The 17,842-nt window shown below is 42.4% G+C and overlaps 1 protein-coding gene across 3 annotated transcripts in view; it reads right to left on the bottom strand.

Annotated features, from left to right (window-relative positions):
- Positions 1–17,842, bottom strand: part of FBF1 (Fas binding factor 1) — an 86,405-nt gene that overhangs the window by 12,194 nt on the left and 56,369 nt on the right. For all 3 annotated transcript variants that reach the window (XM_073587910.1, XM_073587911.1, XM_073587912.1), the window contains 5 exons: positions 15,510–15,628; positions 15,025–15,147; positions 12,652–12,837; positions 4,641–4,817; positions 403–540 (listed from right to left, as the gene is read on the bottom strand). In XM_073587910.1, coding sequence (XP_073444011.1) covers positions 403–540; positions 4,641–4,817; positions 12,652–12,837; positions 15,025–15,147; positions 15,510–15,628 — 743 coding nt within the window. The remainder of the gene's footprint in view (positions 1–402; positions 541–4,640; positions 4,818–12,651; positions 12,838–15,024; positions 15,148–15,509; positions 15,629–17,842) is intronic.

Raw genomic sequence — 17,842 nt, 5'->3', positions numbered from 1 at the left:
ACTAAATATGAAGTTGAAGGTGACAAATTTGTCTGGCCCATTTTGGGGGTTGGGTGCAAAATTATGTCCAATTTTTGCCTTTTTTTTCCCTCTCTTTTTTGTTGTTCCAATACACACAAAGGAAATAAACGTGTATAACAAAACGTGTATTTCCAATAATTTTCTGGGAGAGATACTTCATTTTCTGGAACAATTTGAAGGTTGCCAATACTTTTCATGACTGTAAGTTTCCTATTATGGCACTTGGATATCAAGATTATAATAAGACCCAACATGCTTAAGAATAGTTATCCAGCAATTGTTCTGGCAACTCATTATCCATAAATCTGAAAATAAATCAAAGATTGTTAAAGCTCTTCCTGGCTATGCTAATGTATGACATCGAATATGAAATTTCCTTACTTGGTGAAGATGTTCCTCCCGTTGTCTTAAATATTCCAGTTGCCCTTGAATGGATCTCAGCCTTTCCTGGTGTCCAGACTCCACCTTTCTGGCTTCACCTAAAGCTTTTTCCCCATCTTCATAACGTTGAGAGGCCAGCTAGTAAGACAAAAGTATAAAGATGGTCACAACTGTGCATTGTCCTACTAGTATGTTAAGTCACATGCCACTTTGTCACAGCATACCTTCAGTGATCTACTTAAAACTGGGATCATATCTTTATTGCACCCACAGTTTAGATAACACAGGTCAACGAAAAAAAAATTTTTTTCTGGTGTCCAAAATATTTTAATGAATTTGGGGTATTTTTGGGGTGCTGATTCTGAATATGTCATCAGTTTTGCCAGATTGGCTCAAGTTTTTGAGATTTTTGGTATCTTATTTATAGCACTTGTTGGTAAATGCGACGCATCATCTCATTAATTTCTTTGGATTAGTACTTGAACTGAGCAGTTCTCAATATAGTTTTGTGTTAATTAGTGTTCTAAAAGTTTGTTCATAGCTTGATTTTTGCACTAACTTTATGTTGTTGTCTGTTTTCCAGTGAAAAGCATGAACTCATCATGAAGAAGTTGTCTTAACGATCCAGACTCATTCTGTTACATTTGTGGTGAATATACACTGCCAAAACATAGAAGAAACATAACACACTTCGTAAAAAAAGTGTATTTTGCCTATTTTGGGGTTATGCTTGGGGACCAAGACAAGTTTTGGGCACCACACATAGTGTGCAAAGCATGTATCGAATTATTACGAAAATGGAGCAAAGGACAAAGAAAAAGCTTCAAATTTGGTGTTCCAATGGTGTGGAGAGAGCCAAAAAATCATCATGATGACTGTTATTTCTGTGCAGTGCAAGTGCAAGGATTCAATAAGCATAAGAAACGAAAATGGGAGTAACATGGAATCTGCAAGAAGGCCTGTCCCTCATTGTGAAGATGTGCCTGTACCTGTGTTTACCATAAATAACAGTCATCATGATGATTTTTTGGCTCTCTCCACACCATTGGAACACCAAATTTGAAGCTTTTTCTTTGTCCTTTGCTCCATTTTCGTAATAATTCGATACATGCTTTGCACACTATGTGTGGTGCCCAAAACTTGTCTTGGTCCCCAAGCATAACCCCAAAATAGGCAAAATACACTTTTTTTACGAAGTCTGTTATGTTTCTTCTATGTTTTGGCAGTGTGTATTCACCACAAATGTAACAGAATGAGTCTGGATCGTTAAGACAACTTCTTCTTGATGAGTTCATGCTTTTCACTGGAAAACAGACAACAACATAAAGTTAGTGCAAAAATCAAGCTATGAACAAACTTTTAGAACACTAATTAACACAAAACTATATTGAGAACTGCTCAGTTCAAGTACTAATCCAAAGAAATTAATGAGATGATGCGTCGCATTTACCAACAAGTGCTATAAATAAGATACCAAAAATCTCAAAAACTTGAGCCAATCTGGCAAAACTGATGACATATTCAGAATCAGCACCCCAAAAATACCCTAAATTCGATGAAATATCTTTGGCACCAAAAATGCTGTTGACCAGTGTAATTTATTTTCCTTGCAGTGCCCCATTCACCCAAAATCAGCTACTTTTGTTGAATCTTATTCTTTGGTTAATTAATAAACTACAAACAGAAGGGTTTGGGTTTACACCCCTTTGAGGTCACCCATTTGTCAATTTATTATAATAGCCTAAACTCCACTCCAATGCCAGCGTCGTTCTGGCACGGGTCTCCACGGCTCACGTAAGCCTTGCAGCCTGTCAGCAACCGCTGCAGTCTCGCTTCCTTTGTATGTTAGGGTATGTTTCCAAGGTCAGGATTCCATCAGGATTTGCTCAGGTTTTGACGCAGGTAAAATCTGCACCAAATCTGCACCTGAGGTCACTGGCAAGTAACCTGCGTTTTTGATGCGTTTTTTTCATGCACATTTGTATGCGTTTTTTGTAAGATAAATATAGATATATTATTTAACAATAAAAAAGGATTTGTGATGTCATTTCTGGTCCAACCTCCTCTTTTACATTTGTCCAACCCACACTCCATTAAACACACAGATAGACACATAGATATATAGATATGCGATAGATAGATAGATATCTATAGATATGGGATAGATAGATATATATCTATCTATCCCATATCTATCATCTATCTATAGATAGATACATCTATAGATACATAGATGTATCTATAGATAGATATATAGATATATCTATAGATATATCTATATATCTATAGATATATTTATCTGGCTATTAAAATATGGTGGCCCCCCAAAAAAAATGACGTGGGCTCCCGCACAATTTTCTGAGCCAGAGAGGGAAAGCCAATGGTCGGGGGCCAATATTGGTAGCCTTGGAAGGGGGAAATACCCATGGATCTTCCCAGGCTATGAATATCAGCCTGCTGCTGTCTGCATAGCCTTTACTGGCCCTTAAAATAGGGGGACCCCCCCAAAAAAAATGACGTGGAGTCCCCCTATATTTTATAGCCAGAAAGGTTATGCAGACAGCTGCGGGTTGATATTCATAGCCTAGAGAGGGTCCATGGATATCGTCCCCCTCGGTTACAAATACCAGCCCGCAGAAGCCCCAGAAATGGCGCATCACTAAGATGCGCCAATTCCGGCGCCTAGCCTCTCTCTTCCCACTGCCGTGTAGCGGCGGCATATGGGGTAATAAGGGGTTAATGTCACCTTTGATTGTAATAATGGAGAGATGTCAATAAGACACCTATCCATTATCAATCCTATAGTATGAAAATGTTAAAAAAAAGACACAGCCAGAAAAAAGTATTTTAATGAAATAAAACACTACAGTTTTCCATATTTTTTATTGCACGCCCAAATCCAAGCGAAGCCCTCGATCACCTGAAAAACAAAAATAAAATAACAAACCAACTCAAATACTCCCTGTCCGACGTAGTCCTAATAACGATTGTCCCACAAAGAGTCCAGCTCTGCTACATCTGGATGCATGACATCCAGATATGGCAGACCTTGTAGATAACCCCCGGTCACGTACACGGCAGTTCTCGCGATAAGTTGTTATTGCAAGAACTGCAGTGGACGCAGACTTCCGGCGGCGGGACAGGTAAGAGCTTATGTTAATTAGTAGATATGTGTAGTAAGATGCATTTACGCAGTTACTACGCATGTGACTAATCATTAGATGCGGTTTTACCGCATCTAATGATAGTCTATGGAAAATTTACGGTGCAGCGACGGAGCGTCGCCGCATTGCAAACAGACATGCTGCGTTCTGAGAAGATGCGCCGCATATCCGTTTATGCAGGTCTGCCGCCTGTTTCTTTTAACGCCTAGTGGAGATGGGATTTCATGAACTCCCCTCCACTATGCTGTAAGGGTGAGTTTCCACGTAGCGTATTCCTTGCACTCGGCCCCCTGTTGTACGTGCGGTGATTCCGCATGTGCTCATTGAACACATACGGTATAATCGCATCCTATACATAGACCGGGTTATTTACCTTGCGGAGACTGAGCGTCTCCGCAAGGTAAACAGACATGCTGCGTTCTAAAAAGACGCGCCACATGTCCGCTTTTGTGGGTGTGTCACCCACATCACTGCATGCATAGTGGAGACGGGATTTTATAAAATCCCCTCCACTATGCTGTAACATCTGGACGCTGCGGATTAAACGCTGTGGCTGTACGCAGCGTTCAATCCGTAGCTATTCCAGATGTATTCCGGACCGTGGAAACACCCTAAGGGTGCTTTCACATTGTGTTCTGCATCTTCGCAGGGGCATACGTCCAAAATCCCTTTCAAAACGGGTTTCGGAAGCATGAGCCGACGGGCAAATAGACTGCAATAGTGGCGGCAGAGCAAACGTGCACTTTACCGTGCACTTATTTTTTTTCAGGAGTGTACGCCTACTGGAGGCAGACACTCAGACATGGTGAGTCCAACACCAATTCTGCTTCCCAAACCTTCACTGAATGGATATTTATGTTTTGTTTGGGGTGTTTTTTTGCCACGTTTTCCTTGAGTCATTTAGGAAAAATAATGTTACATAAACAGAAAAATATGACAGATAAAGAGAGAAAAAAGAATGCTTGTCATAAATACGTGAACAATGTGAATAAATGGAATTTCCGTTAAATATTATTTAACACAGATATTAGACACATGAACGTTCTGCCCTTGCAGGTTATCGAGGAACATTACCTTGCTCACGCTCTCTACTTCTTCAGCCCGCTGTCGAACACGGAGGGCGGAAGAATTGACCCTTTCCTTCTCAAGCCTTAGCTCTTGCCTCTCTTTTTCTAAAGCCTCCCTGTCTAATGCCAGCTGCTGCTCCTTGTTCCTCAGCTCGCTAAACTGCACCTTCAACTCTGCCTGCTCCTAAAGAAGAGAAACACAAAGTACATAAGGAAACCAAACAGCAGAGGGCACTGTCATCAAAGAATCTACTAAGCTCCAAAGTATTTAAAGTGACAGCTCCTTAACCAAACTAAGGAGTGAAACTTTTAGTTGGAGATCAGTGAACCTGAACTTGAAGCGCTTCTATAAGATTAGAAAAAAAGGTCTATTTTTTCTCAGAAACAGCCACACTCTTGTCTGAAGACTGTATTTGGTAATATAATTCATCTACATTGACTTCAGTTGGGCTGAAGCGCAATACCAGACAAAGCCTATAGACAAGAGTGGTGCTGTTTCTAGAGGATAGAAATAAGATCCCCTTATTCCTTTCTCATAAAATGCCTTTATGTGCCTCTGTGCACAGCCATGCACACCTGTCATCAGTCATTTGCAAAAGATCCTGAACTCTTTAAATGATGGGTGGCACAAACTCCATTCAAATAACTACACTGTGTTCCAAATTATTATGCAAAAAGAGTTTAGGAGTGATAAGGTTATAATTTTTTTGTTTGTCATTTAAACTCATTGATGGTGATGTGTGTCAGGGCTCTTTATATCACTGAAAGCAATTGCAGATACCTGTGCAAATTAGTTTGGCAGGGGTGTCCAAATAAAGGCAAGACTACTTAAGAAGGCTGTTCCACATTATTAAGCAGCCTACATTTTTTGCCAAAATGGGAAAGAAAAAGGATGTGTCGGCTGCTGAGAAGCAACAAATTGTGGAGTATTTAGGTCAAGGCATGACTACAATCAACATTGCCAAGACACTGCATCGTGATCATCGCACAATCAAGAAGTATGTAGCTGATTCCCAGCACACACGTGTGCGTGCTGATAAGGAAAAATTGAGGACTCTTTCCAACAGGCAATTGCGTCAGGTTAAAAGAGCAGCTGCAAAAATGCCTTGTCAGGCTGGTTTCACATTTACATAGTAACATAGTTATTAAGGTTGAAGGGAGACTTTAAGTCCATCTAGTTCAACCCATATCCTATCCTAACTTGCCCTAACATGTTGATCCAGAGGAAGGCAAAAAAAAAACCCCATGTGGCAACAGTAGGCTTCACATTGGGGAAAAAAATTCCTTCCCGACTCCACATACGGCAATCAGACTAGCTCCCTGGATCAACGCAATATTAAGGAGACTAGTGTATATACCCTGTAATATTATACTTTTCAAGAAAGGCATCCATTCCCTTCTTAAATTTTAGTAGTGAATCACTCATTACAACATCATATGGCAGAGAGTTCCATAGTCTCACTGCTCTTACAGTAAAGAATCCGCGTTTGTGAGTATGCTTAAACCTTCTTTCCGCCAGACGTAGAGGATGCCCCCTTGTCCCCGTCACAGGTCTAAGAGTAAAAAGATCATTAGAAAGGTCTTTGTATTGTCCCCGCATATATTTATATATTGTAATAAGATCACCCCTAAGCCTTCGAGTCTCCAAACTAAATAACCCCAAGTGTAATAACCTGTCTTGGTATTGCAGACCCCCTAGTTCCCTAATAACCTTGGTCGCTCTTCTCTGCACCCGCTCCAGTTCAGCTATGTCTTTCTTATACACCGGATACCAGAACTGTACACAGTATTCTAAGTGTGGTCGCACTAGTGACTTATATAGAGGTAAAATTATGTTCTCCTCATGAGCATCTATGCCTCTTTTAATGCATCCCATTATTTTATTTGCCTTTGCAGCAGCTGCTTGACTCTGGCCACTAAATGTGAGTTTGTCGTCCACCCATACACCCAGGTCTTTTTCAGTGACTGTTTTGCCCAGTGTTTTACAATTAAGCACATAATTATACAACTTGTTCGTTCTACCCAAGTGCATGACCTTACATTTATCCCCATTAAAGCTCATTTGCCATTTATCAGCCCAAGCTTCTAGTTTACATAAATCCTCCTGTAATATAAAATTGTCCTCCTCTGTATTAATTACCCTGCAGAGTTTAGTGTCATCTGCAAATATTGAAATTCTACTCTCTATGCCCCCTACAAGGTCATTAATAAATATGTTAAAAAGAAGCGGGCCCAAAACTGACCCCTGTGGTACCCCACTGCTAACCGTGACCCAGTCCGAGTGTGCTCCATTAATAACCACCCTTTGTTTCCTATCCCTGAGCCAGCTCTTAACCCACCTACACATATTTTCCCCTATCCCCATTGTTCCCATTTTATGTATCAACCTTTTGTGTGGCACCTTATCAAAAGCTTTTGAAAAGTCCATGTACACCACGTCCACTGCATTCCCTTGGTCCAGTCCGGAACTTACCTCTTCATAAAAGCTTATCAGATTAGTCTGACAGGAACGGTCTCTTGTAAACCCATGTTGATATTGGGTCATAAGGTTATTCTTCTCCAGATACTCCAGTATAGTATCTCTTAGAAAACCCTCCAGGATTTTACCCACAGTTGAGGTTAAACTTACTGGCCTATAATTTCCAAGTTCAGTTTTTGTCCCCTTTTTGAATATTGGCACCACATTTGCTATACGCCAGTCCTGTGGTACAGACCCTGTTATTATGGAATCTTTAAAGATTAAAAATAGTGGTCTATCTATGACTGTGCTTAATTCCTGCAGTACTCGGGGGTGTATCCCATCCGGGCCCGGGGATTTGTCAATTTTAGTGATTTGTAGACGCCGCCGTACTTCCTGCTGGGTTAAGCAGGTGACATTTAATGGAGAATTTTTATCCCTGATCATGTTATCCGTCATGGGATTTTCTTGTGTAAATACTGTTGAAAAAAAGTTATTTAGCATATTGGCTTTTTCCTCATCCTCATCCACCATTTCACCCAGACTATTTTTAAGGGGACCAAAACTATCATTTTTTAGCTTCTTACTATTTATGTAGTTAAAGAATATTTTGGGATTATTTTTACTTTCTCTGGCAATGAGTCTCTCTGTCTCAATCTTTGCTGTCTTGATTTGCTTTTTACAGAATTTATTTAATCTTCTGTATTTAGTTAATGCCTCATCACTACCTACTTGCTTTAATTCTCTAAATGCTTTATTTTTGTCCCTTATTGCGCCCCTTACAGCTCTATTTAGCCATAGTGGTTTCCTCCTATTTCTCGCATGTTTATTCCCATACGGTATATATTGTGCACAGGTCCTATTCAGGATGCTAATAAATGTCTCCCATTTTCTTTGTGTGTTTTTATGTCTCAGGATATCGTCCCAGTTAATTGCACCAAGATCATCTCTCATCCGGTGGAAATTTGCCTTCCTGAAGTTTAGTGTCCTTGTAACCCCTCTACTACACGTCTTATTAAAGGATACATGAAAACTTATTAATTTGTGATCACTATTACCCAAGTGACCCTCAACCCTTACATTTGATATGCGGTCTGGCCTGTTGGTTAATATTAGGTCTAGCAGTGCCCCCCCTCTTGTTGGGTCCTGAACCAGTTGTGAAAGGTAATTGTCTCTCATCGTTGTCAGAAACCTATTACCTTTGCTGGAACTGCAGGTTTCGGTTCCCCAATGTATTTCAGGGTAGTTGAAGTCCCCCATAATAATGACTTCTCCTTGAGTCGCTGCTTCATCTATTTGCTTTATGAGGATATTCTCTGTAGCTTCCATTATTTTTGGAGATTTATAACAAACCCCTATCAGTAATTTATTATTTTTCCCCCCTCCCCTTATCTCTACCCACAGGGACTCTACATTTTCATTAGATTCATATATATTATCACGAAGGATGGGTTTTAAGGATGATTTTACATATAAACACACGCCTCCCCCTCGCTTATTTGTTCGGTCATTTCTGAACAGACTATAGCCCTGTAAATTAACCGCCCAGTCTTGGCTCTCGTCCAGCCATGTCTCAGATATCCCCACCATGTCATAATTATGTTCCAACAACATTAACTCCAATTCCTCCATTTTGTTGGCGAGACTTCTGGCATTAGTATACATGCACTTTATGTATCTCTCTGTACCTCTATTCTTTCTTAAATTATTAACTGTTCTAACCCCACCCCCCATGCCACCTCCACCCCCAATGTCATTATTTGTGCCCAGGTCTCTATCTGCACTGTCTTCCCCTCCTATAAAAGGAATACCCTCCCCCCCGTCCCTAGTTTAAACACTCCTCCAACCTTCTAGCCATTTTCTCCCCCAGCACAGCGGCACCCTCCCCATTGAGGTGCAGCCCGTCCCTAGCGTAGAACCTGTAGCCAACTGAGAAGTCGGCCCAGTTCTGCAGGAACCCAAACCCCTCCTTCCTACACCAATTCCTGAGCCACTTATTAACCTCCCTAATCTCCCGTTGCCTCTCTGGTGTGGCACGTGGTACAGGAAGTATTTCCGAAAATACCACCTTGGAGGTCCTTGCTTTAAGCTTACAGCCTAATTCCCTGAAATCATCTTTAAGGACCTTCCACCTACCTCTAACTTTGTCATTTGTGCCAATGTGCACCATGACCGCTGGATCCTCTCCAGCCCCTCCCAGTAATCTGTCAACCCGCTCAGCGATGTGTCGGACTCGAGCGCCAGGTAGGCAGCACACCGTTCGACGATCCCTGTCTTTGTGACAGATTGCCCTATCTGTTCCCCTAATAATTGAGTCTCCCACTACCAGAACCTGTCTGGCCTGCCCTGCTCTCCTATTTCCCCCCTTACTGGAGCAGACACTCCTCCGGCTTTCAGAGGACATGCCTTGCTGCAGCAGTGCTACTCCTGCACTAACACTCCCCTCATCTGCCAACTTAGCAAACTTATTGGGGTGTGCCAGATCAGGACTAGCCTCCCTGGTGCTCTTCCCTCTACCGCACCTTGTAACTGTCACCCAGCTAGCTGCTTCATTTTCCTGCAGCTCCAACCTAGCATCCCCCCCCTCATCTATCCCATTGAGCGTCTGCTCAGTGAGCAGAAGACTCCTTTCCATATTGTCTATGGATCTCAGTGTTGCCAGCTGCACATTTAGATCCAGTATCTGGGCTTCCAAATGCACAACGTGCTCACATCTTGCACAGCAGTATGCACCCTTGACCGGCTGTTCAAGGATTTCATACATGCGGCAAGACGTGCACTGGATGGCATTGGCAATAGTGGAGCACATCCTAATGGGGATTGCACCAGACAATAAGATAAGCAAAAATAAATAAAAAAATAAAAAAAAAAAAAGAATTAATATAACAGCAATTCAGTAAGACCTCCCTTGCGTTTTTTTTCGCGGTAATTTAGCGCTAAATAGCGCATGCGTTTTTTTTTTTCCTATACTTTGCATGGGATGCGCTTATGTGCGCATACACATGCGTTTGTACGCGTTTTACCGCGCATGCGCTTTTTTGCGGTATGCGCTCGGGCGCACAAAATGCAACCTGTTGCATTTTTTGTGCGTCCGACTTGCCTCAAAAAAACGCATGCGCGCGCAATGCGTTTTTTTACAGCAAGACACCCAATATAAGTCTATGGGTGCGCATATGTGCGCATTGGCATGCTTATGTATGCGTTTTTTTGCACATGCGTTTTTTTTTGTTAACCATGGAATTTAGGGGTTTGGGTTAGAGTTAGGGTTAGTTAAGGGGGTTTAGGGTTAGGGTTGGGGTTAGGGTCAGGGTTAGTTAGGGTTTAGGGTTTGGGTAAGGGTTAAGTATGGTTTGGTTAAGGGTTAGGGTCAGGGTTAGGGTTAAGTATGGTTTGGTTAAGGGTTAGGGTCAGGGTTAGGGTTAGTTAGGGTTTAGGGTTTGGGTTAGGGTTAAGTATGGTTTGGTTAAGGGTTAGGGTCAGGGTTAGGGTCAGGGTTAGTTAGGGTTTAGGGTTTGGGTTAGGGTCAGGGTTAGTTAGGGTTTGGGTTAGGGTTAAGTATGGTTTGGTTAAGGGTTAGGGTCAGGGTTAGGGTTAGTTAGGGTTTAGGGTTTGGGTTAGGGTTAAGTATGGTTTGGTTAAGGGTTAGGGTCAGGGTTAGGGTCAGGGTTAGGGTTAGTAAAGTCATGGTTTGGGTTAGTGTGAGGGGCCACCTAATGTTGGAAAAAAACGCAAACGCGGTAAAAACGCACTAAAAACGCATACAAACGCATAAAAACGCTGCGTTTTTTTCATGCATGCTCATAAAAATGCTTGAAAAAAATGCAGCAGTTGTATGCTTTTGTATGCGTTTTTTCAATGCGTTTTTTTGCGGGAAAAACGCGCTGCAAAAAAAAGCAAGTGTGAAACTAGCCTCATAGCAGCAGACAAGTTTTTGAAGCTGCTGGTGCCTCCAATGTCCCCCGAACAACAAGATGCAGGGTCCTTCAGAGGTTTGCAGCTGTGCGTAAGCCATCCTGTCGACCACCTCTATCCACTGCACACAAGCAGAAACGGCTCCAGTGGCCCAAACGATACATGAAGACTGACTTCCAAACTGTTTTGTTCACCGATGAGTGCCGTGCAACGCTCGATGGTCCAGATGGATAAAGTGGAGGATGGCTGGTTGTTGGACACCCCATGAAAACACGGCTAAGGCGCCAACAAGGAGGTGGAGTAATGTTTTGGGCTGGAATCATGGGGAGAGAGATTGTCGGCCCCTTTAGGATCCCTGAAGGGGTAAAGATGACCTCCATAATCTATGTGGAGTTTCTAAAACAGCACTTCCTGCCATGGTTCAAGAGGAAGAACCGTGCTTTCCGCAGCAAGATCATTTTCATGCATGATAATGCACCGTCTCATGCTGCAAATAACACATCTGCATCTCTGGCTGCTATGGGCATAAAAGAGGACAAACTTATGGTGTGGCCACCATCTTCCCCTGACCTCAACCCCATTGAGAACCTCTGGAGCATCATCAAAAGGAGTGTCTATGATGGCGGGAGGCAGTTCACATCTAAGCAACAGCTCTGGGAGGGTATTCTGTCCACATGCAAAACAATTGAAGCACAAACCATCCAAAAACTGACAAATTCAATGGGCGAGAGAGTTCAGAAGCTTCTTTCCAACAAGGGGTCCTATGTGCAAATGTAACATCACCTAGAATAAAGTTTTGACTTGAAAACTGTTTGATTTCATTTTGTAATTAGCTGATAATGCTTAGAATTTCACAATTGACCATTTTTTTGGTTCAAAATAAAAATAAAAAGGTTGAAAACTCTGCTGTGCATAATAATTTGGAACATGCATTTTGAGTGTTTCTTATTTTTAAAAATTTACTGTTTTCATAGGCAGTTTGTTCAAAAACAATGCAATTATACTAGAATATTAGATGACTGGAAAATAACAATGACTGCAATTCATATAGGTAATTTAGAGAAAATATGAGGAAATATTTTTTGCATAATGATTTGGCACACAGTGTATGGCATTTCCTATTGTTTTGTTTTTCAGTGCTGGAGTGGTGCTATTAATCTAAGGTCACAGACCATAGTCTTCTACTTACCCACTGCCATCGTCACCTTTTATCGGCACTGCTCCAATCCCACGGCGCCATCTTGTTACAGCAACTTCTGACTGGCCAGAACTCTGAAGTAATGGTCACAGGCTCTCAATGCAAATATGTAAGAGCCAGAACCAGGCTCTCATAGACTTGTATTTGATCAGTGATCTCTGGCTCGTTTCAGCATATACTGGAGTGACATGGCAGGTCACAAACTGCTGGCGAACGACAGAAGCGGCAACCATAAAAGGTGAAGACGGCGGCGGGTAAGTGTAACGCTAGGGGCAGCTTAGATTAGAAGCACCACTTCAGTGCTGCAATAAAATAAACAAAACACTGGAATGGTGCTTTAAGTAAATATGGAATCTCTTTTTAGGCCTGCACTCAGTTTGACTCTATAAACATTGATGGCAATCCAAGATGTTAGGCAGAAGGGAGTAGAGATCTACAGTATGTTCACACCTTAGCCAGGCTGATAATGGCACTCTCTCTCTGGGACTCCACCATTATTGTTCTGGCGACATCTTTCTCTGCTCGTTCCTTGCTCAATTTCTGCTGGGTGTGATATTCAGACCACTCGGCAGCAAGTTTCTTCCGTTCTTCTTCACATCGAGTCATGACTGACTGATGTTCCCCTAGCAGAGCGCTCTGTCCAGGATTGATATCAAGAAATACATTTAGGGAAAAGTGAGCTCAACAACATAGTTTATAATCCAATAGCAACAATGGCGCTCCTGTGTTGTTTATGAGAAAGCCACCGGCTGACAAGTGGGGACAACACTGGGAAAACAATGCGATCTGCAGTCCTAAATCGAACATGTGTTATCGACATCTCTCCTGACCATTATTTGGCTGGCACCACCACATACAATAAACCATCGTCCGAACCCGTTGATAATCGGTGAGTTCAGATGACTTTAGTCTAAAGTGTATGGGGGCCCTTTGTTGTATGCAGTTAATCACATAGTCTACTGCAAACTGTTTCCCCCGCACAGTAATAGAGAACTTCTAACCACTGGAAAGATTTGTTCATTATGGATTTAAAAATCAGGCTCAAAATCAGGAACATGTGACAATCCTAAAGATAATGGATTACTAGAATATTGAAATTTAAAGGGAAAAAACTGTTCTTTTCTAAAGCGCCTAAAATGAGAAATCAAGCAGCCCTGCACTTCGACTCAATGGGATATCTGCTATTATTTTGTGTTCCATGGTAACAGACTACAATCACTGAATATTTACACCCTGTAGTAATATTGCCCCACATACAACCCCTACTGTTTGCGAACCTACTATTACGGTATAACTGCAGAATCAGACTACAGACCATTTGTACTCCGTTACTGTGAGAACATATAGACCTGAGGAGCAGATGTTGATTGGGGAAATCAAATAAGTTTCAATAACAAGTTAATGGGAGTCTGTCTCGAATAAAATGCCACCCAAATTAAGTGTATGAAAAATGTTGCCCACTACAGGACAGTCCCTTCTTTGTAGTTACAAAATAATAAAACTTGGTATTTTCCACCCGGCCAGAGGCATCTCATGCGATCTCCCTGCAAGGCGATCAGCTGCCACTGATCGATCGTCTGCAGCCTTCTTTATTCCGTTCGAGCACAATGTCAAGTGATCACGACCAAAAAGATACAGTGGGGAGATTGCAGGAGCACTAGCTCGTAGTAGGCTGGAGCCATTAAGATTAATTGACATCCCATTTAAGGGCAGTTTGGTACTTTACATGGATCTATGATCATTAAAATAATAGAATAAAAAATAAGCATGTCTGAAAATAACCCCCAAAAATGTGATACTTTTCTTGCACCACATAAAAGAGTAATTGATCTTTAACGTTGTGACAGTTGTGGATATCTGCACTCCTAATGTATATATGCCAGTAGATATATAAGTATACAGATGTGTCAGGCAGGAATGTAAGCAGAACATGGGTATAATATGCAGAGCGTAAATCACCTTTATTACAACCAGTGGAATGCATATAAACATAAGGTTAATGTGCTCGATGGTATTTCCTGCCGAATAATGTCAACACAGAGACCATTAGGTCATTTATGGCTCTGTGGAGAGATTAACGGCACATCATGTTCTCATTTATTGCTGTGTGGATGGACTTACTACCAAAGCTGGTAATATTCATTTGATTTAGTCGAATTGATAACCTGAGGTTTTTCCAACAGGCTTTGCAGGACTCTGGTCCAGAGGCCACGTCTGTAGCCCACGGTCACCAAACCAGAGCCCTGTGAAACTCCTATTAATATTGACAGGCTGGGACACCGCATTGCACTATGGAAGTCATGCAGTATACTATCAATTGAAAAATTAAAAAAAGTTATTTAAAAAAAATAAAATGTAATGTTATGTGCACTGCCATTTCCCCAAAATGTTACGCGACCCGTTTTTCAAGACAACAAGCCGTATTGTTGCTTGTGCTACTGTGAGTGGCCTGCGTGACCTACATGTGTTACCATGGCCTGCAGCGTCTCCAGACTTGTCTCCCACAGGAGTGCATCTGTGATATCATTGGTTGGCAATTGTAAAGGGAACTGCCAGCAGTGGATCTTGATGATTTGTGTGCCCAATTGCAAAATCATGCCACTGACAAATATACCTAAACCCACAAAAAACAAGCTTCCATAAAGCTACGTCGACAATAAAAAGGAAAAGGTTATGGTGCCTGGAGTGCGACAAAATACAGAGGAAAAACAAAACAACAAAATAGCTTATGGAATTTTTCAAATTATGGCCTATAAGACAAGATTGTAATGTGTAACATTGCAATGCTATCTCATAGTTATAATCTGAAAAATAATTTCTTACCTTCGCCCTTTCTAATTCCTCTCTCTCCATAGTTATTTGCTGGGTCATGATTCTCTTTTCCTCCTCTAGGGAGCGCTGCAGTGTCTGCACCTTTGCTTGCTCTGCAGACACTCTCCAACGTTCCTGCCATTAAAAAGTGCAGTTAACGACAGATGCAATCACTACGGTACAACACTAATCAATTAGACTAAGGCTACATGGAAATTTGTTGTGCAACATTGAGATTGTGGTGTCACATTGCAACATTACATCTAATGATTTCTCATTATGTCACAGAGACTTGTGACCAAATGTGTTTCGATCCTCTGTCGCTGGATGCACGCGATCACTAGCCATAGACCTCAATATAAGACACATGGGACTGCAACTTGCCTGTGATCTGGCTGTTTTTTGCTCCATGACGTGTCTGAGAACTGTCATCGCGAGACACAGCTCACCATGTAGTTCTAGCCTAAGAGTTTTCTAGAATTAAAAGGGCGCATTACCTGTTCCAGAAGACGGCTCTGCTCATTTAGTCGAGTCTCCATATTAGTTATGATCACCCGCAGATTGTTTCTTTCATCCTCCATATCCGTCTGCTGTCGAGTCAAACGCTCTTGTAGTGCTGATGAGAAAAATGGTGAAAAGACACATTTGGATGTGCAGTTGCAGTCACTGATTGTCTACAGCAGGGGGAATTAATTTTCCCGAGGGGCCACATGAGAGATCATGACTGTTGTGGAGGGATGAACCAATAGCTTGACATTAATTCTACTCAATATTACTTTATTAATATTAATTATATCACTTAAGATTGAGCAGATTTAAGTATGCTGACACCCCCCCTATATATCTTTAACCCCCCCCACAGCCCCTTATATACAGCATGAGCCCCACACAGCCTCCCCCATGTGCGGCATGAGCTTCACACAGCCTTCTACATATGTGGCATGAGCCTCACACTGCCTCCCCATATACATCATGAGTCCCACACAGCCTCCCCATATACAGCATGAGCCCCACACAGCCTCCCCATATACAGCATGAGCCCCACACAGCCTCCCCATGTACTGCATGAGCCCCACACAGCCTCCCCATGTACTGCATGAGCCACACACAGCCTCCCCATATACTGCATGAGGCCCCACACAGCCTCCCCATATACTGCATGAGAACCAAGCAGCCTTCTAATATACAGCATGAGCCTTACAGTCTCTCCACATACCAAATGAGGCCCCACAGAGCCTCCCATATACGGCATGAGGCCCCCACAGCCTCCCCATATACTGATTGAGCCCCACGGCCTCCCTATATACTGCATGAGCCCCACACGGCCTCCCTATACACTGTATGAACCCCACACAGCCTCCCCATATACTGCATGACAGTATACAGCTTTCCCATAGCCTCCCCATGTGCCGCATGTCACCCCCATAGCCTTCCCATGTGCTGCTGCATGTCACCCCCATAGAATCCCCATATGCTGCATGTCATCCCCATAGAATCCCCATGTGCCGCATGTCACCCCCATAGCCTTCCCATGTGCTGCTGCATGTCACCCCCATAGAATCCCCATATGCTGCATGTCACCCCCATAGAATCCCCATGTGATGTACGTCACCCCCCATAGAATCCCCATGTGCTGCATGTCACCCCCATATAGTTGTGGCCAAAAGGATTGACACCCCTGCAATTCTGTCAGATAATACTCAGTTTCTTCCTGAAAATTATTGCAAACACAAATTCTTTGGTGTTATTATCTTCATTTAATTTGTCTTAAATGAAAAAACACAAAAAGAATTGTCCTAAAGCCAAATTGGATATAATTCCACACCAAACATAAAAAAGAGGGTGGACAAAAGTATTGGCACTGTTCGAAAAATCATGTGATGCTTCTCTAATTTGTGTAATTAACAGCACCTGTAACGCACCTGTGGCACCTAACAGGTGTTGGCAATAACTAAATCACACTTGCAGCCAGTTGACATGGATTAAAGTTGACTCAACCTCTGTCCTGTGTCCTTGTATGTACCACATTGAGCATGGAGAAAAGAAAGAAGACCAAAGAACTGTCTGAGGACTTGAGAAACCAAATTGTGAGGAAGCATGAGCAATCTCAGGGCTACAAGTCCATCTCCAAAGACCTGAATGTTCCTGTGTCTACCGTACGCAGTGTCATCAAGAAGTTTAAAGCCCATGGCACTGTGGCTACCCTCCCTAGATGTGGACGGAAAAGAAAAATTGACAAGAGATTTCAACGCAAGATTGTGCGGATGTTGGATAAAGAACCTTGACTAACATCCAAACAAGTTCAAGCTGCCCTGCAGTCCGAGGGTACAACAGTGTCAACCCGTACTATCCATCGGCGTCTGAATGAAAAGGGACTGTATGGTAGGAGACCCAGGAAGACCCCACTTCTTACCCCGAGACATAAAAAAGCCAGGCTGGAGTTTGCCAAAACTTACCTGAAAAAGCCTAAAACGTTTTGGAAGAATGTTCTCTGGTCAGATGAGACAAAAGTAGAGCTTTTTGGGCAAAGGCATCAACATAGAGTTTACAGGAGAAAAAAAAGAGGCATTCAAAGAAAAGAACACGGTCCCTACAGTCAAACATGGCGGAGGTTCCCTGATGTTTCGGGATTGCTTTGCTGCTTCTGGCACTGGACTGCTTGACCGTATGCATGGCATTATGAAGTCTGAAGACTACCAACAAATTTAGCAGCATAATGTAGGGCCCAGTGTGAGAAAGCTGGGTCTCCCTCAGAGGTCATGGGTCTTCCAGCAGAACAATCACCCAAAACACACTTCAAAAAGCACTAGAAAATGGTTTGAGAGAAAGC

Source organism: Dendrobates tinctorius, unplaced genomic scaffold (genome assembly GCF_039654945.1).
Source record: "Dendrobates tinctorius isolate UK_male_01 unplaced genomic scaffold, ASM3965494v1 ptg000103l, whole genome shotgun sequence".
NCBI classification, from domain to species: Eukaryota; Metazoa; Chordata; class Amphibia; order Anura; family Dendrobatidae; genus Dendrobates; species Dendrobates tinctorius.
This window is presented reverse-complemented; position numbering and strand designations above follow the sequence as displayed.